General features: G+C 47.5%; 2 protein-coding genes across 3 annotated transcripts; one reads left to right on the forward strand and one right to left on the reverse strand.

Annotated features, from left to right (window-relative positions):
• Positions 1–10,909: 10,909 nt before the first annotated feature.
• Positions 10,910–12,168, forward strand: pou3f2b (POU class 3 homeobox 2b; the record flags this gene model as incomplete). The annotated part of the gene is made up of 1 exon (XM_084445159.1): positions 10,910–12,168. The coding sequence occupies exon 1, from the start codon at positions 11,029–11,031 to the stop codon at positions 12,166–12,168; it is 1,140 nt and encodes a 379-aa protein (XP_084301285.1). The 5' UTR covers positions 10,910–11,028.
• A 5,331-nt stretch (positions 12,169–17,499) lies between these two features.
• Positions 17,500–25,100, reverse strand: fbxl4 (F-box and leucine-rich repeat protein 4). Of its 2 annotated transcripts, none has more exons than XM_084444181.1 (7): positions 24,554–25,100; positions 22,983–23,316; positions 21,949–22,193; positions 20,902–21,115; positions 19,250–19,315; positions 18,723–19,098; positions 17,500–18,571 (listed from the first exon to the last, which is right to left on the reverse strand). In XM_084444181.1, the coding sequence occupies exons 1-7, from the start codon at positions 25,048–25,050 to the stop codon at positions 18,408–18,410; spliced, it is 1,896 nt and encodes a 631-aa protein (XP_084300307.1). In that variant the 5' UTR covers positions 25,051–25,100; the 3' UTR covers positions 17,500–18,407. The 2 variants fall into 2 exon arrangements, with proteins under 2 accessions (XP_084300307.1, XP_084300308.1); XM_084444182.1 differs by having other exon boundaries at positions 18,723–19,035; positions 19,244–19,315.
• Positions 25,101–25,915: the final 815 nt, after the last annotated feature.

Raw genomic sequence — 25,915 nt, forward strand, 5'->3', positions numbered from 1 at the left:
CACACACACACACCACAAATCTGTCCTCAATCAGGTAGTCACAGTGTTGCCAGAGAGAACCAGTTCCAACAAACTCTTGCCCCTGTGTGAATTCCACAGGTAAAACTCTCAGCCCTGGGTATTGCAAAGCCACAGCAAGCACTAAGCTATGGGCTTTTTTGTGTGCATGTACATGTGCGTGCGTGTGTGTGTGTGTGTGTGTGTGTGTGTGTGTATCTGTGTATCTGTGTGTGTGTGTGTATGTGTGTATTCTAAGTAAAGCTAAATTGCTGTTATCATGAGGCAGAAAGAAAAGATGGTGTACTGTGTGTTTAATAGATCTGTTGTTCCCGGTGGCAATGGCCCTCATTTACTAAGCGATCGTACCACAGAAAACTGGGACTACGTTCATTTCCACGGCAAGTTCAGCATTTGGACGTGAGCAAAGACTGAGACCAAATCACACATCAAGGCTGATTCTGACTGGCATCTAAGCGTAGCCACATAGGCCTATTCATCCCTTTAAAATATGTAGCCTACCATATGGCAAAATATATTTTATAGCCTCTTCTATGTGTCATACATCCCTAACAATAAATGGGCATTTTCCAATTGTTTGCAATTAACAGGGTGAACAGGTTTTTGGTGTAAGAGTTATTTTGCTTTCATTTTGAGCATACTTAGACTATGCAGCCTTACAAGTCTTAAGATGAAATTGAAATTAATGTTACACCAATCAATCAATGTACTGGTGACATAATTACTAGCAATAAAAATTAACAAATCAAATCAAAAGCAATGGGTAGGCTTTAGTCACTTATTTAAATAAGAGCTTTGACATTCATCCATTGTGTTGCCTCTGGGTATGAAATGCGCTATACAAATAAAGCTTTGATTGATTGATTGATTGACATTCATCATATCGGTAATGCCAAGCGCTGTAGAAGACCTATGCGTGTCCTATCGTTTCACTAGGTGAGAGGAGTGGGCGAGCAAGGTAGGCTATTAATCTGATGCACACCAGTTTCTATAGGTGTATTGATTGAAATACGATATTTTACATTCACACAGGTGTTAGCCCTAATTTGAGATTTTGTTACTTTGTAATTTATTGTCACAATAATAAATTTTTCTGCATAGAAGGTAAAATATCTTTTAATTTTAATTTTAATTTAATTTTTTTTTTTTTTTTTTAATAAATCCTCAAATTGACAGCATTGTGAAATGGGTTTGTATAGGCTACACAATTAAACCAGAAAGCTGCCCAGCTCACACGTTGAATGTGTGAATTTACGTGTGACCTACCCCTTAAAATAAAATTGTAAAATACAAGGTTGTTTTCCGGGATCTTTCCATGGAGACTAAAGAGTTGTTATTGGACGAGAGTCAGAGAAATGTCTAGTCTTGGACATATTTCGAATCTCCATGCCATAAACTACAGGGGTGAGGCCAGAATATGTAGAGGCAAGATATTTAAATGATGATTGTCTTAATCCGCACCACCCAATCATTCTTACGATGGGATTGGCGGCATACAAATATTTGATAGATCACACATGGACGCTGTCGTACCATCATTTCTGTGACTGGATCTTTTTTGGATCTGTGATTGGATTGGATGAATCACTGATGCTCCTACTTTTGCTCTATGCACTTTAATGTCTCTTTGTAATGTCTTAATGTCTTATTTCGTAATGTCTACAGTGTCTTAATGTCTTAATTTGTAAACGTCTCCTGTCATATTGTTGTAATGTCTTACTGTCTTATGTCTTAAGTCATGTCTTGGTGTCTGAGAGTGCCGGGCACAGTGCATTTCATTGTATTTTATAAATACACATGACAATAAGAGCCTTGAACTTGAACTTGGATCATTTGATAAATGAGGGCCACTGTCTCTACCTGAAAACACACACACACACACACACACACACACACACACACACACACACACACACACACACACACCTGTTTGTTATTGGTCTCTGTGTGTTTTATCTGTGTGACTAATATGCATGTGGGCATGCATGTGTTTTTTTGAGTAGGCATACAGTGTGTGTGCTTGTCTGCTTGCGTGTGTTTGTGTGTGTTCTTGTTAAATAGTGTGTGTGTGTGTGTGTGTGTGTATGTATGTATTCTGGTACTGCATGTTATGTAGAGCATCTCCAGGACAGGCTAGTCAGTCAGAGACAGTTTTCTCGTTCTCTCTGAGACCATTACTGCAGAAGAGATACAAGCACATACCTCCTCTCTCATACTGTATGTACAGTATAGCCCTAACTAACATCTTACCCTATGCCTAACTCACCTCTTATCCTAATCCCACTAACCTCTTATCCTAACCCTAACTAACCTCTTACCCCATGACCATGTTACTGTACCTGGGGTTACATGTTTTTTTTTATTTATATAAGATGCTTACATGTTTAGCCACACTGTCTGTCTACACACACACACACACACACACACACACACACACACACACACACACACACACACAATATTGTACTAATCCCCCCCCCCCTCCCCCCTCTCAACCCAGAGCGGCCCCAGCCAGGGGTTGTCTCCATGGGAGAATTCCATCCTATCCCCCAGGAAGGACTGTTCGTCCGGGACAGAGCCCCCCCTCTGGACCTCATCCACTGGGCCTTCCAGCTGGAGAGACGGAGGAAGGTGGGACCCGCTGACATTCCTGCCCTACGCCATCGCAAGGTATTTCCTGACATAAACACACACACACACACACACACACATAACCTTTCACTTATATGCACACTGTGATTGAGTATTCCTATAAATCATTGGCAGTGCCTAATTCCCTGAATTTCAATTTCCCTCTCTGGACAAATTTGCATTGATCACCTACAAATCTCCACAACCTGGAGTTGTAAAACACGTGTGTGTGTGTGTGTGTGTGTATGTATGTGCTCACGCATGTGCACATCTGTGTGTGTGCGTGTGCATTTGTGTGTGTGTCGTCTTCTTCTTCGTATGGGTCGGTTGTTGCTTCTTCGTATGGCTATCCTATCCTATCCGAGCCTGGGTGAGGGGGTCACCTGGGCTATATATCCAGACACACCTCCAGGAGCCACCTTTTCACCTCACCTTTTCGTCATCCACAACCGTCAGGCCACGCATTCCGTTGGGTGTCCGATATATCAGACAGTCCTGGATGACGTGGTCTGCAGTTTGTTCCTCGGCGCCACACTTGCCCGCCGCACAGGATGCCAAGCCCCCCTGGCGTCTGACGCTGGTCCAGGGGCATTTAAGCCTCACCCACGCCGGTCTGGGTAAGTCCATCCCAGTAGGGGAACGACCGGCGGCCGGGATGAAATCATGGAGTCTGGAGGTGTTCGCCTCCCACTCCTCACGCCAGGTGTAGTCCGCCCACCTGCCTCGCTGATGTTGAGATCTCTGCATTGCTGCAGGAAATCCCGTGCAGAAAAGGGTGTCTCAACTTGAGACGCCGGGGAGGCTCCGCTGTTGCAGTGAGCCTGTTGTGGAACAGGTGGTTAAGCTCCACGGCCCGGCAGGCGAGACGTGCTGTGGTTCCTGTGCGGCGGAGGCCAGCGGGCTGGATGCCTGCAAGGATGGAAATGTTGTCCACAGGGGTTGGACACAGGCATCCTGTCACGATGCCCAAGACTTCGTTGATAGGCTGATCGATGAGGCAGGTGTGATGCTGCAGCACCACACCGGTGCGCAGTATTCACTGGTCGATTAGACCAGGGCTAGGGTTGCCGTACGCAGTGTTTTTGCACCGGCGCCCCAGCCTGATCGGACCAGTCGCCTCATCAACGCCACATGAGCTGTTAACTTCTTGCGCAGTGACTGTGTGTGGCTCCCCCCTCCAGAACTCCAAAGTGCGGTCGTGGCCAGTGGCCTCCATCAGCCCTGAGGATCTGGACGACACGGATGGGGCGGAGCTGGGAGCTCACCTGAAGCAGCTGTGGAACTCCCTCAGAAACAGGCTGCAGAAGACCTGGAGGATTTACCGGAACTCCACTATGAACTCCCCCCAGGTCAGTCTCCCGCAGCACTGGGGTGTGTGTGTGTGTGCGTGCGTGTGTGCGCGTGTGCGTGCATGGGTGTGTGTGCATGTGTCCATGCTTGTGTGGGTTTTGTTTAACCATGTACTAAAGTGTGTGTTATGATTGAGAATTGCTGTAGAACAGTGAGTGTGATGTGTTCCTCAGTTCAGTTGGGAAGATGTCATCTTGAAACGCTTCCTGTCAGCGAGGATGTCTGGAGGGGAGGAGCCTCTTGATGACGTCCGTAACTTGAGAGGTGAAGTGGGTGGACCTAGCAGGTTCTCACTGCCCCGGGACCTGATAGAGATTCCTCGCAACAGGAAACGGCTACGTCACGACAGGAAGCATCTTCTTCAAGCCCTAATGGCAGACGTCAAAGAAATGCAGCGCCTGCAGAAGCTCCTCCCAGCCAGCAGAGAGAGGCGGGGCTAGATGGAGTGGAGGCTGGGCAGGAAGAGAGGGAGAGGAGGATGAGATGAGGGTAAGTAGGAGGAGAGGAGGGGGTGGAGAAGGAGGAGAGGAGGAGGCAAGAGGAGGGAGAGAGGAGGATGAGATGAGGGTAAGTAGGAGGAGAGGAGGGGGTGGAGGAGGAGGAGAGGAGGAGGCAAGATGAGGAGGAGAGGAGGGGGAGAGGAGGAGGGGGAGGCAAGAGGAGGAGGAGAGGATGGTGAGAGGAAGAGGAGAGGAGGGGATAGGGGGTGGAGGCAGGGTAGGATAAGGAGGTGAGTAGGAGGAGGTGGAGACTGGGTACTTGACCAGGCAAGCACCTTGAGGTTAAAGCCCTCCTCAGAACGGCTGGATCTGACCCGGTGATGAGATGATGAGGTAAAAAGGTGAGGAGGTGTGAAGTTGAGGTGATGAGATGATGAGGTGAATAGATGAGGAGGTGATGAGATGATGAGGAGATGAGGTGGAGGTAAGGAGATTAGAGGTAAAGACATGAGGAGGTGAGGAGATTAGGTGAGAAGGTGATGAGGTGAAGAGATGAGGAGATAAGATGAGGAGATGGAGCAGCATGTCTCACCCTGCACCGCTCCACACTCTGCTCAGGACCTGTGCAACAGGTGTCAATCGTCAGTATTGCCTCAACCCTCATTCGTCTCCCTCATGGGCTCCATCTTGGGGCCTCTGACTTACAAACACCTACCTGAAACTGCAAGCTCGGGCATTTTGATGGCGCAGATAGTTAGTATTTCAACTGAGGAGTTTAACCAGTTCAGCTGGGCTATTTCAGTGATCTGTGTTCTTCCATATTTCTCAGACAAGAGATGAAGACAGACTGGCAGTATGTAGAAAAATGTTTATTGGAAAACCATTTGTTTTATGCACACTGTACACCTTGTTTCCCTTCCTTGAAGTGGGTTGGATGTGTTTATGTATACTGAGCTCAGCACTGGATCAGTCTGTGACTGACTGTCACTCTTCATTGAGTTGGACAACCACCCTAGCTAACTATTTTCTCTCTGTCCTCATATTAATTTCAGATCATGTCAAAATCCTGAGCTCTGTCTCTTTTCTGTGAAATACCAATGTTTTAGGTTTAGACTCTACATAGTGAAACACATCAATCCTGGTCTTTTATAGCAAAAGTGATATTTGTGGTCTTTTAGTAATAAATCTGGCTTGTTTTGCCCCTAGTGGTTCAAATCTGTGTTAGTGTGTTGGTGTGATAGTGTGTTAGCATGTTGTTGTGTAAGTGTGTTGTTGTGTTTCCTCACTTCTCTCAGGGAGCCCATGTTCTCTTGAACTCATGTAGAGGTATTTCTCAGGAGCTAGTCTCGAACCAGACCCTCTGTTAGCTATGCAAAAAATAGACAGCAGGTGCTAGCTTCTCTCTATATTCATTTATATCAACTGGAGCTGGTTGTGTGGTTGGTTGAGGAGATAACTCTGGGGGTATTACATAGGACCCAGGACTTAGAGCAAGGACTTAAACCCACAACAAATCATCTCTGATGGTCTTGTGACATCAAAAGAGGCCTAGTTTATTCAACAGCCAACACCGCTATGATATTTCGCTTCCCTCGTGCGCATGCACACACGCACGCACACGCACACACACACTCTCTCTCTCTGTCTTTTATCTCTCACGCTCTTCTTCAAAAACAACAAAACACAGGATCTCCGAAAGGTCAGGGGTTAGGGTTATGGTTTCTGCCAGGTTTGCACGTTGCCTGGGACTACATGGGGTAATACACTGTATGATGCTGCTTGTCATTCAGACTGCCAGGTCTGGAATCAAAGAGCTGGTTGTATGGATTACCTCCATAATCTGCTGCTTCCATTGCTGGGGGTGATGGTCCTGATTGTGTGCATTGAGGAGAGATGCAGGTGTTCCTGTGCCAGTTCCACTCTTGTCTTTAGGGGAGGGTTGTTAGCCTTAGCTGGGTAATCTGCTGTAAACGCTGCCTGGGGAGGGGGAGGTGTTGACTGTCAGCCAGCAGATCGCAGCTTCCTCTCACTCCACAACAGAGATGCCAGCATGGCCAAGAAGGGGCTGCCAACGCGGACGAGGAGGTGTGCGCCACTTGTTGGTGTACGACTGGGCGACTTGGAGAAAAGGAGTGGGAAGAAGTATCCTTACATGTTGTGGTACACAAATTCAGTTAACCAACCCTGCAAAAATGTACAGTAACCTGGTTAATTTGCTAATATAGATATACAAAGAAACTAAAATCTGACATGCAGGACCTTTAAGACCGCCTCTATGTTCTCATATTTAGAGATTAGAGATTTTGAAAAAACTGTAGATGTTTTTGTTGTTCAAAATACTGACTATCCAGAACTGCCTCTCCTGTTTGACCCACACAGCTCCCAACTAGAACTGTCTACTCTGCCTCTCCTCTGTCTCTGCTATCTCTACACTTTCCACTCTGTTTACTCTCTCTACTCTGGCTAACCGGGCTGCTGGAACAGAGATAATCTCTCTCTCTCCTCTCTGGGGTGGTCTCTCCATCCTCTCTCACTCTCCACCACAATAACCCTCCTGCCTTCTCCCCTCCTCCTCTCATGCCTCTTGGTGGGGAGGGTGCAGTTTTAAGCAGGTCTTTGAGAGTCTAATTGCATTGGGATACAGCCACTGAGAGCCAGCTCAGATCACACAGCAGTATGGAGGGGGGCACACCACACCACACCACACACACACAATCTCAGGCTCACTGCAGAAACCCCGTCAGAATACACACAATCAGTACTAGCCGCCCCCCCCCCTCTGCCTCTCTCTGACTCTCTCTCCTTTTCCCTCTCTCTCTCTGACTCCCTGTCTCTTAAGCTCTCTTTTTTCTGCATGTCTCCTTGCACTCTCTCCCTCTCTCTCCTGTGAGCACATCACCCTGTATTCATTCTCACACACTGACATCCTTCCTCCAAAGCCCTTCTTCGGGAAACAGGAGGCAAACAAACATGTCCTGTTGCATCATTCAGAACTTAAACAGGAGTCTGCAAGAGGTGGCTTGCTGACGCTATTATTCATATACAGACAGGTCTCTAAGAACTATTTATTATTCTTTATAATGACCTGTGCAACACAGAATGTGTATTATACCAATTGATTCTATATACATACATATATTTATAGGAATCAATTGGACAGAAAAATTAAAAATTCAGAAAGAACACACGAGTGAACAAAGGCATCAGTATGAATGTATGTGATGTTGTATGTGGTTCTGTTGGGCTGGATGGTCCTGAGTGGTCTGATAAGACCAGTTCTCCAGATACTTGCAGCAGCTGGCCCAGTGTTTTTACCTGTGGGTGGTGATGGGTCCTACTGGTGATGATGCATCTTCCACACCAAGCAAAATACCCTTTTAAACGATAATCAATGGAAAGGGTGTGGATCAGATATATATTTTTAAACACATCTTTAACTAATCGTTTGATTTTTCATTACATGATGAACAGTGTATTTTATAGAATGTCATTATCCCCCCCACAGCATTTGCACATGCACGGGTTCTGGTGAAAAATTAGCAGAGGGACATGGACTGATGTATTGGGAGACAGTTACCTAATTAGACCGTTAAAAATCGAATCTTTACAGCATGCGGGTCATATAATTACTGTTAATTTAACGCTCAGATTCTCCGTCGTTAATTTTTATTCCCTTAAATGTAGTTTGGCAGCGGTTCTTGGCGCTCGAATAGAAGCAGGATAGGGGAGAGCACGTTGGCCCCTCCAAATGAATTAGCACGGACCCCGCAGTTCCAAATAACAAGACTCGCATCATTTATGCGTTGTTAAGCCATGTAATTGAACGACCCATAGTTTGCATATTACACCATTAAAATAATGTGCTTTGCGTTTCTCCCAACACGACTGTTTAAGCCTGTGTGGCGATGTGGTAATTCTTTGAATTACAGCCCTAATTACCACAAATGTTCTTTTGATTTGGCTGATTTCAGTGTTACGCCACATTGATGTTCAATATTGCCCGAATGAATTACTTAACCGTGTCTTTAAACTTTTCTCTTTGGACTCTAATCCTAACTGCACAGTAGCCTGCCAAGACATCCAGTAAAATGATTATATTTCCTTTGTGACAAGGGAGAATATAAGTTCACCTGTTTAAGCTCAAACGTTTAATAGGCCTACCCTACTGAGTTTTAGCTGCATGTGCTCGAGACCTGTGACACAAAGCCATATGATCGGTAACCATCTCCGTGTCCAAAAACCCATAATCTGATCTAATCGGTTTCGAGCCATCCACAACTGTGTGTATAGCCTACAAATCGGTTGTTAGGCTAATTAGGCCCAGTTGCATATAGACCCATTCGTTAGGCTACATCTAGGCCAGTCTATAGTTTTTCTTCAGTTTTAGTTTCTTTTAGTCTTATGTAGGCTATGTCTGGTATTTCTTAACCTATAATTTTCTTTTTTCTTTATTTATTTTTAATTCGATTTCATAGCAGCCAGTCTCGCATTATTGGAGCCGTTTCAGAGCGAAATATTATGTTGTGATCAGTCGGCTGTAGGCTAGACATTGGAGTTCCTAATGGCCAGTTGTTACATTTTTGCACCTTATTTTTAAGCCAGTTGTAAGCTTGGGTAGGCATGGGGTTGCTTCGACTAAAATAATTTTTCACATTTGTTAAAGCCTATTTCGAGTTTTGACTACCAAAGTTACGAAAGAGAAGAATTATAAGCACCTCTGTCTGCCTCTCTCTTCCCCCCTTCTCAGTCCATCTCCCCAAATCCCCCTCTCCCCCCTCAACGGTCCCTATACCCACTCCTCCCCTATCGCCTTTGTTCCCGCGGAGGGGCCCTCTGCTCTAAATAAGCCTTTAGATAGTCACGGAGAGGGGGCGAAAGTAGCTGCGGCGCGAGCTGTTGTTTCTTTTACCTCTCTCTATGGCAACCAGCAGTGGTCGGGCAAGAATGTCCCTCTGTGGACAATACCCTATCACACACACACGCGCACGCACGCATGCACGTATATAGCCTACACACACACACACACACACACACACACACACACACACAGAGAGACGGCAGCTGGGACTGGCCTGACACCTGCGCTAAGGCGCGAGCTACGCCGCATGCACTCACCCGTCCCCGGTGCTCCACCTCGGATTGGTTTAGTCTTTCCGGTGGACCTCTTTATGTAGTGTATGCTTCAAAATAGACACTTATCAAAAAATGAATATCGGAGACTTTTAGCCAGTCTTAGATTGAACACACACACGTGCGGGCAGAGGGAAAGGGTGAGAAAGGGAGGGGGACGATTAGAAAGAGCTAGGCAATAGTTCCAAGGATGACATCACCATCGCAGATGAACAGTCAACGGGCCCATGCTATCAAGGTTATCACAGTCACAGCTACGGTGCAGCGACCAGAACACACTCTAACTAGGCTATGCAGCCCATCTAAATCTAATCTGATCACATTATCAAAGTTTGTAACAGATAGGCCTACACCTATATCCCCTGGTGTAATCGTTTGTATTTTAGATCATGAAAAAGAAGAACTTTTGCAGATGAAGATTTTGATCCTTGCCTCTGTCACATAGGCCTAACGTAGCTTTTCCCGACTGGAATGTTTCAAATGGACAGGTTTATCATTGATTTTAGCATACAATGAAAAAGGAAATTGTTAATTTTCAAATATATTTTAATTCAATGAAATTCAATATTGTCAAACATACTAGAAGCAGACATGTTCTAGGCCTACCACACCTTCATTAAGTAGCCTAAATATCCCATATTCTAGTACTGACTCTCACTCTCTCTCTCACACACACACACACACACACACACACACACACACACACAGCCTAAAAGCAAAAAGGATTTAGAAACAATTATTTGTTAAATAAAAGCATTAGACCTAAACCAATTCAACACTTGCAAATGCACTAGCCTATTCCTTGCAATATCAAGTAGCCTAGGCTAAACAAGCATATTCTAGAAAGCAATCTTCTTAAAACACACTTTCCAGTTCATGAAGAGAACAGTTTCTTTGGGAACACAATGAGTTTGCCCACACAATGTAATGCTACAGGCGTCATTTAATAGCCTATATGGAATGAATGTAAGCTACTTAGCCTACAATAAATAGGCTACTCAAATTATTTAGATTGGTTTATGTAAAATAAATATATTACATTCATTACGAATTTAAATTTCTAATACTGACATTTATAACATGGGTTGTAATAGTAGGCTAGGCCTAAGAAAAGGAGCACTATGCCTTACATAGTTCCATTGAGAATCTCAGATCCGCGCGCTGTTTCCCATGCCGCACTCCGTCTCGCGCGTCCAGAGGTGCCGCAGAACTCGCTGCTCTCTCCACGAGGGGTGATAGTGTTTGTCGAGACTCCCCGGCATCCAATGAACAAGCTGTTGCCCTTAGCAACCACGTCCATCAGCCTTCGTCTAGCCAATGAGCAGCGGGGCCAGGCGGAGTCCAGGTGCGTGTCGCTGCGTGCACTTGGCACAGAGCCCGCGAGACGCCTGTGGCAGAGGAGTAAACTGTCAAATGCGAGGTTCCTTTAATAAGAGTGATCAGTCCTGCTCCTGGAGACATGGCCACTACAGCGTCTAACCACTACAGCGTCCTCACCTCCAGCGCCTCAATCGTGCACTCGGAGCCCGGGAGTATGCAGCAAGCCACGGCGTACAGGGACACGCAGACCCTGTTGCAGAGCGACTACTCACTGCAGAGCAACAGCCACCCGCTCAGCCACGCGCACCAGTGGATAACGGCGCTGTCTCACGGAGAGGGTGCCCCGTGGTCGAGCAGTCCCCTCGGCGAGCAGGACATCAAGCCCGCGGTGCAGGGCACGAGAGACGACATGCACAACTCCCCCAGCTTGCAACAGCACCAGCAGCGGCCGTCACACCTGGTGCACGCGCCGCACGGGAACCACCACGACGCCCGAGCCTGGAGGACGACCACCGCGGCTCACATACCGAGCATGGCAACTTCCAACGGACAGAATCTGATTTATTCTCAACCGGGATTCGGCGTGAACGGCTTGATTCCCGGCAGTGGACCGGGAATGCACCACCACAGCCTGAGAGACGCACACGAAGAGCACCACAGCCCGCATCTCAGTGACCACGGCGGCCACCCACCGTCCCAGCACCAGCAGCAACCCCAGGGCCACCACGACCATTCGGACGAGGACACGCCGACCTCGGACGACCTGGAGCAGTTCGCCAAGCAGTTCAAACAGCGCAGGATCAAGCTGGGCTTTACTCAGGCGGACGTGGGGCTCGCCCTGGGAACGCTCTATGGAAACGTGTTCTCCCAGACCACAATCTGCAGGTTCGAGGCCCTGCAGCTCAGCTTCAAGAACATGTGCAAGCTGAAGCCCCTGTTGAACAAGTGGCTGGAGGAAGCGGACTCCACCTCGGGCAGCCCCACCAGCTTGGACAAAATAGCTGCCATGGGCAGGAAAAGGAAAAAGCGGACGTCCATCGAGGTAAGCGTGAAAGGAGCTTTGGAGAGCCATTTCTTAAAGTGCCCAAAGCCCGCAGCCTCGGAGATCACGTCCCTGGCGGACAGCCTGCAGCTGGAGAAGGAGGTGGTGAGGGTCTGGTTCTGCAACCGGAGACAGAAGGAGAAACGAATGACTCCTCCCGGTGGACCACTCCCGGGAACCGAGGATGTGTACGGGGACACACCGCCACATCACGGTGTCCAAACACCGGTCCAATGAACGGTTGTTTTTATTTATCCCGAACATTATATAAATCCATAGAGGGTGTTTTATAGGTGACAGTGAGTTCTTACACACGATCAGATTTTGAACATCGTTCAAAACTGAATAGCGATGGAGGGATATAACGTTTTCCTCAAGAGCTACGCACGAGAACGTAGTGGGTTTTGTTCTTCGAGGATATGCCTAGCACTGTGATGCGACGCAGTTTTTAGGTGTAGCCCTATTGTGAAAAATACTTGACATAAAGGGAATTCTGGTTCAAAACTAGCTTCTTAACTTGACGGTTTACATTCTCGACTTTTCTAATGTATTCAATACATAGGCGGATGCGTGATCACCATCACATAGGCTAGTTGTGTGCTGGCCGTGTGCGTCCTGTCCTGCGGAGAGAGAGAGCGACGGCCCTGAGTGCTGTAGCCTACTGGACCCGTAACACCAGCTTTGTCACAGACACAGCCCTGCCATTCATCATCTAAGTATGTATTCAACATTGTTGTTGAGTGCTGTAGGCTATATGTTCTTGTTGTTATTATTATTAGCCTATTATTGTTGATATCCGTTATTATTCGCCACAATAATTCCAAATAGTACCCAGTTATTATTATTTAATGCAGCAGCTTGACTTAAATTATCTCCATTTTGGTGGTGAAGTTTTCGATATTCTGGACCCACACTAGAGCACCATCAACCTCCCACATGCAAAGATAGGAGCACGTGCGGTTCTAAACACAAAAGGCTGCCAACAGTGAGCCTTGCGCCACGCAGCTAGCAGGCAGGTCACCGAAGGGCTACGTGGCTGGAAACCTGGCACTTTTCTCAAACGAGATACACCACTAAGTTGTATATATTGTATAACGTGACAGACAAATTGGTTGTTCTCACTGGGGCACTTTTTATTTTTTATGTTCTTAAACAGAGCATGGCTGCAGTAGCTACCTAGGCTGTTTATTTTTTTATTCAAAATGGTTTGGCACTATATTAGGCTATTATATTTCTTAGCCTACGTTTCTATTTTAACATCGTTGGAATTATAGCCTACTTGTTTTTTGTGTAAGCTTTTGGAGACACATTTCGTTCCATCTATTTTTTGACCTTTCACTGGTGTGAATTCAAGAACGTGCTTTAGACCTACAAAGAGTAGGCTATTTGTATTCGGTGTTACAGCAATAATGTCCCTTATGACATTATATTTCAAACCTATATGCTTTAAGAACAGCTTAAGATTCATTTGGTAATTATGTTTTAAATGATTGGCCACTTTAACAATGAATCAACCCAGATTGGCAAAGAGGCGATATATATTCGCTGCAATATCTAAAGATATAGGTTATATGCTTTCAATTTCCTTCACAAAAGGACATCTATATTCACACATTGTTTATTAACATGTAGCCTATAAACAAATAAACCCCCACATTATTATTGTTATTATTATTATTGTTGTTATTATTATTAGGCTATTATTATTATTATTAATGTGATCAGTTTTGGTTTGCTTGTTATTTTGGCCATGGCCATTTTTCAAACATTTTTTTGGTTTTGAACTGCTTCACCACGGATTTGATTAGGTGTTTTTTTTGTAATCGAGATGTAATTTATTCTATGATGATTTAGATGAGACAAAGTAGGCGATATATATGGATGGCATGGAGAAGGCGTCGGGGATAGAAAGAGGAGACAGTATTTTTTATTTAATATGATTGTCAGCCGTTACCTTCACTGTTTAGTGTATATAGCCTACATCTTTTTTGAAAACCGTTTGGCTTGTTCTCTGTAGCTTTGCTTTGTTTATGCAAAATAATATCCAGGGACACGTGACCTTCTGTTGTGGAAGCAGCTTGCTCAGTCTTTCTTCTAAAGAAAACAAAAAAACAGTAATGGCTCTGAGAATCTGTAGCTTTAATTAATTATCAATCCTACAATGCATTGAAAATCAAAATGTGGGATTTTTATTTGATCTTATTGATTTTATGTTGTTTGTTTTGCTTTTGTCACATTCCTTAATCTGGATGGACCACGGGCTCAGACACTACTGGCAGAGATGGTGATAGAAATATGTTTAGGTATTTCATCACGTGGTATTATGAACAAAGACTTGCACATTTTTAAATAACGGGGTTATTATTAAAAGGCTTTTTTCAACGTCGAGATTCTATGGATTTTTTTTTTTATTCTGAGCGCTTTAAGAAAGATGAAACTGATAATTGGGTGTAGGCTATATACCAGTCCAGGTTGTAGCCTATCAACAGCATGGATCACAGAAGCCATCGCTGTTTGAGTGTTGTAACAATTCAACATCCGTGTGTCACAGAGCAGCTGTCTGTCTGTTGTCAGTCGGTGACCTCTGCCTCGCGCGCTCACCGGACTGCAGGGGCAGCGCGGTCTAACAGCGTGTCAGCGTCTCCTCTATGGTCAATAAATCCATCCGGATACGGTTCAAGTGCCCTCATCTGGACACCACTGCGACCGCAGGGACTAAACAAGCATCATAACTGGCGGACCCAATGTAGGCCAACGTCCATCATCCAATCACCCCGACTACACCGTGCCAGACCACCCGCCCCACCACGCAGGGATGGAAGAGGCAGACGCCTCTCTTCGCCCATGGGCACCAGCATAGTCTACTACTGCGGGCAGCAAAATATAACTTAGCCTACTATGAGCAGCAACAGCCTAGCCTACTCCCACGCATGATAGAGCCCAGGCATAGTAGCCTAATCGTTATCAAGTAGGCCTACAAGGCTAGGCTATGTCTTATCTAGTAGCCTACATTTTTCTTGGTGTGTTGTCACTAAGTAGAAATCACTCCACATAACCTACATTGATAGATATCTTTATATTTCCAACTAGCCTATGCAAGATATGTCAGCGAGCAAATGTTTAATCTACAGTAGGCTAGCCTACATACATATCCAACACTCCGTTGGTATGTGTGGTAGGCTAAAATAGGTTATAACAGGCCTAATGCCTGCCAAGTCTAGCGAAAAATCTTAATTTCCTTTTTTACGTCACCTAACATGTTTATCCTACATGTGATGCTCTATTGCCAGCTGTGTCACTCACACCATCAGCTGAGGCCATCGAGTATGCTGTCCTTCCCTCGTAATGATGCCTCCTCTCTCTGCAGAGGTGCGTTGTTGTACCGTAGGCCTAGCACATCTGCATGGGAACTATCTCATTTTAGCTACAAAACACAACTTGCACCATTCACAACTTTTCTAAATTAAAAAAAACATTGCTATTATATATTGTGAATTACATTGTTATTATAGGCCAATTATATTAATATTATTATGGTAATGCTAATATGATATGTTTACCACGATTATGATGATGATAATCGTCAACATCATCATTAGTAGCCTAAGGCGGCCTATAGGGTAGCTCTTTCTTAAGAAGTTTGTTTGCCGATAATATCCTCACATAGCAAGTCAATATGTTGTAAGTCAGTGGATCAAATTTACCCAGCAAGATGTTCAGGGACTGATGTCAGTTTGACCTGCACTTTCTCATTTGGCACGGAGTGCGTGCTCCCTCCGATGCTCCAGTCCACGCGCTGTGAACCGCAACGCCTTATAATCAGAAAAGCACGGTCGCGTGCACTTCATTTTCTCACGTGCAGATGCAATTAATACTGCGTCACATTAATTACACCTGGCGTTATTTAGTTGACTTGAAATTTCTCACGAGGCTAGAGTGCGCCGCTTTGGTGCTGATTATGCCGGTCTTTTAGCGCCATCTGGCGGTGTCACCACTAACTCTCACCTGATGATAGGCTAAGCTATTCGATTTGATAAGGCGCCCTTGAAAAAAAAGTTGTCGCCTAACTAAAATGGCGTGTGGGCAGAGCAGAGCGCGCCCTGGATGACCCGCGCACGAAGGGCAGCATCATAGACCTCAATGATAGACTGAGCAGTCAGAGGTAACTTTTACCGACGGATCCAAATCAGAACTATAGTGATAAAGTTTGTCCTAATCAAAAGAGTTAAAATTTGTGTCAGAAATAAGCCTACACGAGGAGAGATGTGGCTTTTGGATAAGTTCAGTTGAAGCGAGCAGATAGCTGTATCCGGGTTAGAAATCACATTTCAAAGCACAACACAGCAGTAGCATACAATATGCCTAGGCCTATGCATTTAATTCATTGGTAGGCAATAACGTCTCGCTCTCGGTCAGCATAGGCTACAGGCCTATCAGGACTTACGAGCTCAGATAATTCCACCGATTTGTTGTTCTTCAATCTCCATCAGACGCATCAAATATAATTACACTCGGCGCACTTATGTACATAATTGTTTGCGTGCATTCATTTGTAAACGAGTTATTGTTTAATTACAACTTTGCGTGAACTTCGCAGCTCAGCGGGGCGAATCGTGTCTCCCCTTCAGCGAGTAATTATTCAGGCTAATTGCTCGCCCTGTTAGTGAAACGCTGCTCCTTCCTAAAGCCAGGCCATTTCACACTCCCCCTGACTGCCACTTCACATACATGATCGGCCTTTAAATTATTCCGCGTCTCTCAATGTTTTAATGCAGTAGTTGCTCAGATAAAGTGTGTGTGTGGTGGTAGGCTACTGCTTCACTCAAGTGTTACTTACAAAATACAGTCATACTGACAAAAAAGCCGAGATGGAGGGGGTCGGGGTGGGGGGCGAGGAGGAGTAGGCCTAACCATCGTTTAGTGGAGGTGGTGGTGCAGATGATGGAGGAAGAGTAGGTGGGGTAATCATCTGGGAGGCAGTCTAAATTGTATCCTTCAGCAGCGTCATTAGGGCCCATTACTGAGCCCCAGCACCCGCCATTAAACCAGGCATAAACAATTCATTAAAAGGCCGTTAAGAAGACAAGCTACTGTCACTCCTCCCTGTGGTATTAATAGGATGTAAACGGAGGGTTACGGTTAATTCTTCTCCCCCAGCTAAAATTACTGACGGCCTCTAGTTCTAGAAGCATTAGACACCTCTGCTCCCCCCCCCCCCCCAACTTCTCCTCTCCCCTCCTCCTCCCAACCTCTCCTCACCTCTTGTCCAACTCGCCCCTCCACCTCTACACTACTGTCCTCCCAACCTCTCTTCTCCTCTCCTAGTATTACGGTTATATGTATAATGTACACCACAATATATCCTTTAGATAGGCTACATATAAGGCACATATATTCCTTTTTAAATTTATTTTTTTTAATTATTTTTTTGCATATGGGTCAACATGGCTGACCAGTGTTTTCATTGGTCAGTCTCCTGAGGACTTGGCTTGTGTTACTTTGGTGGAGGGCAGGAGAAGCAAAGCACTGAGCTACAACCACACACGTGCATGTGTACACAAGCACACACACAAACACACATACACGTGCACGCACGCAAACACACACACAGCCAGAAGCATAAGGCACAAAAATACTAACATACTAGCTTGCATGTGCTCAAAAGAAACTTCAAGATCTGCGTAAAGGAAATGCTTTTCAAGCACTTGCACCACATCGTAAAGGTTGATTCATATTACAAAATCAGTCAATAAATAATTAAGTATATCCACACAATTGTACAATCATACAGTTTCTACAATATTTAACATGAAATATCCAAACCTTGTTTTTTTGTCTTCTGGTGAGAGTAATGAAGACAGTAGAGCCTATGGTTGTGTGAATGTGTGTGTGTGTGTGTGTGTCGGAGGGGTCAGACTGCGTCTCAGTGTATGTAAAGAAGGCCATTCTGCTGGATCCTGGACAAAAACTAAATTAACTAAAATAAAATAAATTAGAACAATAAAACAACATACTAAAAAGAAAGCCCCTGAGACTAAGGTCTGATGTTCAGACTGTGTACATGACTACAGGAGGGGGGGGGCTCAGGGTAACACAGCACACTCCAGGGCCTGGGGATCACGGGGGTTCAGTTCACCAAGTAGTCATTGGTCGCACTAAAACCTCCATCAAAAGCACCCACACCTCCATCAAACGCACCCAAATGTCCATCATCTTCTGCCAGATCCAGTGTGGTCTGCAGAACCAGTTGACCTTCAGGGCTGAGGGGAGGACAGGAGGGGGAGGTCATACTGGGGCAGTTAGAGATCACAGACCTCCGAGTCCTCAGTCCTCTCTTGACCTCAGTGTCTTCTCCAAGGGCAGTGCGTGAGTTGGGGGGTTAATTCTCTCCTACCCCCCTCTCCACCCCCCTCCCCATCTTCCCTGGCGTTTCTGCATCACTACCATCGGCGAGGGGGCGGGGCTCTGTGGCGGTGTCACATGGTGAAGCTCTTCTTGATGGCCACACGGGGGAAGAGGGCGGAGAGTTCCTGGACGACCCGCGCGTCGATCTGGGAGCAGAAGGACACGTCCAGGAGGAGGAGCTTGGGACAAGCGGCCAATAGCTTCTTCAGGGAGGCGGGGCTCACCATCCGCGTACCTGTCAAACCAAACAAGCACAAAAAAAAAACAACACCACCACCAGTCGTCAAACGAGGAGCTCCATCGCCGAACGCGGCGGATAGCCGGACGTCGGCCGCCGAGTTAGCAGCGGCCCTCCGTTGTGCGTGTTGGTGTTCTCTGCGCCTCACCCAGGATGTCGAGGTGCTGCAGGGCGGGGCAGCATGCCGCCAGCTCCTCCACGTCGGCGTCGCACACGGTGCGGTTGGCGGTGAGGAAGAGCTTGCGGAGGCGGGGCAGGCGGCGCGCCAGCAGCAGGAAGGAGGAGGAGGAGCTCTGCAGCGTGGAGACCCAGCCCAGGTCCAGCTCCTCCAGCAGCCGGCAGCCGCTCACCAGCTCGGCCAGGCCACGCTCCGTCAGGCTGCGGCAGCGCCAGAGGTCCAGGGAGCGCAGCTGGCGGCAGCGGGCGCTCAGCATACTGGCCACCACATCATAGTCCTCCACCTGGACAGGACAGGAGGGGGGGGGGAGAGAGACAGAGAGGAGAGTATGTATATGTGTTGGTGTGTGTGTGTGTGTGTGTGTGTGTGTGTGTGTGTGTGTGTGTGTGTGTGCGCGTGTGAGAGAGTAACACGTGTGTGTGCGTGTGAGTGAGAGAGAGAGAGTATGTATGTGCTTGAGTATGAGAGTGTGTGTGTGTGTGTGTTTTCACCATCACACAGCTCCCCAGGTTGAGGTGTCTCAGCTCTATGCAGAATGTCAGGATGCTCAGCAAGGCTGTTTGCTACAACAAAAAAACACAGGAACAACAGACAGACAGACAGACAGACAGACATGCAGACAGACAGACAGACAGACAGACAGACAGACAGACAGACAGACAGACAGACAGACAGACAGACAGACAGACAGACAGAAATAGAGAGTGAGCAGGTCGGGTTTTTATCAAAGAGCTTAAAATATCACATATATTCATGTTTGCAAACACACAGTAAAATGAGACGTGTGTGTGTGTGTGTGTGTGTGTAGAACCCACTCTGTCAGGTCTGGTCTGCTCATGTTATTCTATATCCCTCCAAACCACTGGGAACGCTGTGCTCTGTCAGAGCTGGAGAGGCGGAGATACAGCTGGGATCTCAAGCCAGAAGTAGCCGTCAAATTATAAAGGGTATTTATTGATTTATTCAATCGAGTGTAAACAAAATAAATATTCAATTTTGTAAAATTGATGTATTTTGATGTCATATTCAGACTTTTTTTCATTTCAGAGATCCGAACGACCCTCATTCCCGATGGTTTTGGATTTCTGAGGTTCTACTGTATGTACATGAAGAGCAAGGGCTTTGTGTGCGCATGTGTGTGATGTTGGGAAGTGTGTGTGTGTGTCTATATATGTATCTGTGTATTATGTGTGTGTGAGAGTACCGAGGGTCTCTCGCTGGCAGCCTGACAGTGAGAGAGCTATGTAATTATCCCAGTGACTGGTTCATGACAGCAGGACGTGTAGAGAAGCTGCAGACACTAGCTGCTCTGTCTGACGCAGTAAACAACCATGGACACATGACACCTCCTAGCCTGACACCCACACACACCTCCCACACACACACACACACCTCCCAGCCTTACACACACACCTCCCACCACAGACAAACACCAGTGCGCTGTCTGCCAGCAGACACACTGAAGCATGAGGAGACAGTCAGCAGCTCTGTGGTTTTCTGCAGGCCTGATCCTGAACAGCTATGTCCCCGAAGACCCCGTCTCTGAGTTCAGAACTACACCCCCCCCTTCATCTGTGGGTTAAGACCTATAGACTCCCCGTGCCTGGGTGCAGACCTACCTCTATCTGTGGGTTAAGACCTATAGACCCCCCATGCCTGGGTGCAGACCTACCTCTATCTGTGGGTTAAGACCTATAGACCCCCCGTGCCTGGGTGCAGACCTACCTCTATCTGTGGGTTAAGACCTATAGACTCCCCGTGCCTGGGTGCAGACCTACCTCTATCTGTGGGTTAAGACCTATAGACCCCCCGTGCCTGGGTGCAGACCTACCTCTATCTGTGGGTTAAGACCTATAGACCCCCCGTGCCTGGGTGCAGACCTACCTCTATCTGTGGGTTAAGACCTATAGACTCCCCGTGCCTGGGTGCAGACCTACCTCTATCTGTGGGTTAAGACCTATAGACTCCCCGTGCCTGGGTGCAGACCTACCTCCATCTGTGGGTTAAGACCTATAGACTCCCCGTGCCTGGGTGCAGACCTACCTCTATCTGTGGGTTAAGACCTATAGACTCCCCGTGCCTGGGTGCAGACCTACCTCTATCTGTGGGTTAAGACCTATAGACCCCCCGTGCCTGGGTGCAGACCTACCTCTATCTTGGTGCGGTAGAGCACCAGCCGTCGCAGCCGTGGGAGCTTGGAGATGTGCGTGAAGGCCTGGGGGTGGAGCCTGTCACAGGACGCCAGGTTGAGCTCCTGTAGGGCGGGGCAACACTGGGCGACCACCTCTAGACACGCCTCTGACAGGAAGTGGCAACACGACAGCTCCAGACACACCAGGCCTGTGCCACAGGCCTTCAGGAAACTAGAGAGGAGAGGAAGAAGAGAGGAGAAGAGGAGGATATTAGAGGTTGTGTTGTGTGGGCTATAAAAACTTTGGTTGGGTGAAGAGCCTGCTGAAGCCGATGAGGGTTAGGGTGAGGGTTAGGGTGGGGGTGAGGAGGGTTAGGCCCAATTTATGCTTCGTCGAGCGACACTTTTAAAACAGTCGCTCGACACTTGATGTTATGGGTGACACTTTTTGGTGAAAAAAGGTGTCGCCGAGGGCTGTCGCGCACCAACAGATTTTTCTAATGTCGCTGACTCCGTCACATATTGTCGCTCAAGTGTGATTGGATAGCTAGATAGAAAGCTCATGTGTTGCCATGGATATGCTTGTTCCGCAGCCTTGTTTTAGTTTTGGCTGTCATTTGACGTTTGGCTGTCAAGGAGTAGAGGAACGTCTCTCCGAGCTTGTGAGGAGATATCCCCATCTATACAATCCCTCCCTGCCCCTTCACATATGCCCAAGTACTGTGGAATTTGTGGAAGGGAATCTTTCCCGATCAGAATGAAAACAAACCACAATGAAAACCGCTCTCTGAACAACCTCTTTTCCTCAGAATAAACTCTTTCCCTCAGAAAGCCGCTTCTCTCAGAATGACAACAAACGCGCAACAGAATGACAAGCGCGCGGCTTATTGTTTCCATAGAGACGACGCGAAGTGTCACCTGAAGCATAAATGCAACATGTCGAGCGACACTTTTTTTTTGTCGAGCGACACTTTTCAAGAAGCATAAATTAGGGTGAGGGTGGGTGTTGGGGTTAGGGCTAGGGTGAGGGTGGGTGTTGGGGTTAGGGCTAGGGTGAGGCCCTACCTGCTGAAGCCAGTGAGGGTGAGGGCTCCACGGTTGCCGGTCCAGGACAGGTTGAGCCTCTGCAGCAGGGTGCAGCGGGACTGGAGGTGACCCAGGGAGGCGTCGGACAGGCGGGCCCAGTAGGGCTGCAGGCTCAGCTGGATGTACTGCAGAGGGTCGGAGCAGTGCTGGTGGAGCAGCTTACAGCTCTGGGCCAGCCGACACAGGTCAGGGAGACTCAGGTGGCTTACGATCAACTGGATCAGCTGTGTAGGGACGGAAAAGGAGAGGAGAGCAGGAGAAGGGCGAGGAAAGGGGGAGGGGAAGGGAAAGGAGAGGGGAAGGGAGAGGAGAAGAAGGGAGAGGAGGAGTAGGGAGAGGAGAGCGGGGGGGGGAGGGAGAGGAGAGGAGAAGAAGGGAGAGGAGAGGGGGAGGGGGGGGGGGGAGAGGAGAGGAGAATGGAAAGGAGGAGAAGGGAGAGGAGAGGGGCAGGGGGAGGGAGAGGAGTAACATAATTAGGGTAACATTACTCATACAGTATAACATAGTTCACTAGTCATCCAGAACACCAGGTGTTGATCAGAGTCGCAGTGAGTCTGCTTGTTTGTGCGTCGTGTTCACATACCTCCCTTACTGAAGGAGAAAGAGAGCAGGTGAGTGTTGCGTGCGTTTGTGTACGTGTGTGTGCAGGGGTCTGTGCGTGCGTGCACAATGAATAAACAATGCAGCAGTATCTGCTGGCGGATAATAGCAGTATAGTGTTCTGTGGTTGTGATGAGAAGAGAGGAGAGTGACAGTGGTTTGGAGCAGAGAGATGAGGAGGAGCCCAGTCTGCTGCAGCTGTCCTCAGCTCCTCTCACAGTACCACACTGACAGGCCTCCGCCGTACCAAAATTACTGGCTTCATCAGTTCGAGATCAAATATCTCGACGGGCCCCAGCTAGTGTGTGTGCTTGTGTCTGCGTGTGAATGTGCGCGCGTGTGTGTTTACAAGTCTAATATTGAGTGTATTCGCGTGCGGGTGTGTCTGCGCCCGCATCTCTGCACACACACACCTCGTAGGGCAGCCTATCAAAGTATCCGTTGCCGGCGTTTTGCTTGCCGTCTCCCGCCTGTCTGCCGAGCGCGCCCGTCTCCGCCAGCTCCTCCTCGCTGTCGCTCAGGTCGGCGATGTCGATGAGGGGCATCTTGTAGAGCGACAGGATGGGCCTCTCCCGGGCGCCGTGCAAGATGACGGCGTCCAGCTCCGTGTAGTAGTCGAGGAGGGAGGAGTTGACCTCCAGGCGGAGCAGGTTGGTGGGGAAGCTGAGCTGCCGGATGCTGGGGGAGAACTGGCGAGCCTGGGGGCTCAGGACCTTGGTGGGCTCCCCCGACCAGAGCACCTCCCACCTGGGGGGAGACAGACAAACATCAGCCTGTCATACAGCTACTACTACAACACTACTACTACAGCCTGTCATACAGCTACTACTACAACACTACTACTACAGCCTGTCATACAGCTACTACTACAACACTACTACTACAGCCTGTCATACAGCATGCCTACAACACTACCACTACTAGCACCACCAACTAAAGCCCGTTTCACATCAATACGTCAGTCGGCCGAAAACAGCAGGCCTCTGACCGGCGGGCTGGAACAGCCAAAACAGTTAGCCTGTTCCCAGCCACGGTCTGACCACCAACGAACTGCATAGGCCTACAAGACTCACTGATAGGGCTGGGTTTAAAAAATCGAATGATTCAGAATCGATTCATGAATCCCAAAATCGATCTTTTATTTAATGAATGAATGAATAAATGAAGGTATGAATAGTTCATTAATTCATTCAATGATTCATTCATTCATTTTTGGAAATCAGTATCGATACCCAGCCCTAGTATTGATGTGTTGCATAACTTGGCAGTCATGTAATTAAGGTTACACCTAAAAAAAAACAGGTTTTAGTAACACTAACCGAATCGATATTGAATCGAATCGAATCAAATTGAATCAAATCGAATCAAATCGAATCGTGATAATCGATTCTGAACCTTGTGAATCGGAATCGAATCGATTCTTGAAATTCGACTCGATACCCAGCCCTACTCTCTGACCCATGAGCATAGATCTCTCCTAAATAAAATGTGCTGTGGCTCTTGGATTAGAGCGTTTAGCCCTGTATTTACATGGTTTTGAATTAAATGCAGTCTACTTAGTACAGTAATTGTATTCCCACAACGGTCAATATAATGTTCTATAATAAATCGCGTCTTGTTGAGTAGCCTCGCCTATGTGCTGTAATGGCAACTTTAGGCTGTCGATTCCTGATCGCTTGTCAGAGAGTAATGAAACCTCACCTGTTAGCAAGCTGGCAATTTGAGCTATTTGATATATAATGTACAGTTTCTCCAAAGATTGAGTTTTCACAGTATAAAAGTATTATCTATATATGATTAATCTTTCATATTTTGAACTTTTCTCCTTTTGTGGGCATTTTTTTCACATTGAGATTTGTATTTTCATTGAGTCACACCCTTGCGTTTAATAGTTTATTTTAGGCTTATCGGTTAACGATTAATAGCTGATTAATGAAGATGAGAAGAATTAACCCAAAAAATTGCACCCCTCCTATCTACCTACCTGACGTCAGAGGGCTGGTTTTGAGAGAGGGGGTTGAGGGAGCAGGCGAGGATCTGGACGATGGCCCCGGGGTGGTAGGTCTCCAGGACCTCCACGGCTGTGGGGTAGACAGGCTCCTCGAAGGCCAGTTCCAGGTAGTCCTGGCTGTGGAAGCCCCTCGGCGTGCGTCTGAACGGCAGCGGCGCACTGGCGCACTGCTCCCACCAGGTGCCGTAGGCGCGGAACACGGCGGTCTGGGTGAAGTCGCCGGAGCTGGGGTAGACGTTGGGGGCGCCCGCCAGGTTCCACATGGTGTAGGACATGCTGTTCTCGCTGCCGTAGTGCGAGCTGAAGTCCACCACCTCCTTGGCGTACTGCTCCAGCTCCATGCTGACGGGCAGCACCGCCCGCTGGCCGGACTCCACCGCCCGCCGGCTGGTCAGCGCCTCTCCGCGCGTGCCACTCCTGGACCGGCGGCGCAGACAGATATAGTAGAACATGCTGAGCAGGGTGAGCATAGAGACACCGGGGGAGGAGGGGCGGGACAGGAAGGGGAGGAAGAGTAGGTGGAGGGGAGCGTTTGGAGGAGAGGGGGATTTGGGGGGGGGGCTGGGGGGAGGAGGGGTAGTTGGGCGTAGCTGGGTGGAGGCAGGTGAAAGGAGAAGGGGCAACAGGGCAGGCCCGAGGGGAGCAGCCCCAGGGCAGGCTGGCTCAGAGCGTCCCGTTCTAGGAAGCACAGGCTACACTCCCAGCTGCGTGCATCACCTGTGGGTTAGACACACACACACACACATACATACATATACACACACACACGCACGCACACGCACACACATACACACACACACACACATACACATTATATATATATATATATATACACACACACACACACACACACACACACACACACACACACACACATCAGATTGAGAACAGCTCGACCAGAGGCCTGGGTTGTTTCAGAGTCTGAAACATCTTCTGATGGTGGTTAAATTCTTTACTGTGTTGTTTTGTAGTAATTATGTTGACCTGCCGGGGGACTGCAGATGAAAATTAGCTTAGGTCTACTAGCTAACTCTGGTACATTGATGTGGAAACTGATATGTTGATTAATGTGCATTGTCCCTTCTTTTAAATAAAATAAACAAACAAACAATTCAGAATACTCTCTTTACCCATTCTTTTACCTACTGGATACCAAATACACCCTGGAGGTGACATATCATATGCGGATAGACACCACAGTCCTGAGCTGAGACCGAGCTCTCTTTCTTTTACCCTGGTCTGTCCGGAGAAACCCCTGCAGATGAGGACCAGCCCTGATGTCATTGCTCACTGCTCAGGTCAGTTACAGACAGATACAGACAATAGTAACAGACA

The sequence above is a fragment of the Borostomias antarcticus genome (assembly GCF_949987555.1).
Source record: "Borostomias antarcticus genome assembly, chromosome: 10".
Lineage (NCBI taxonomy): Eukaryota > Metazoa > Chordata > Actinopteri > Stomiiformes > Stomiidae > Borostomias > Borostomias antarcticus.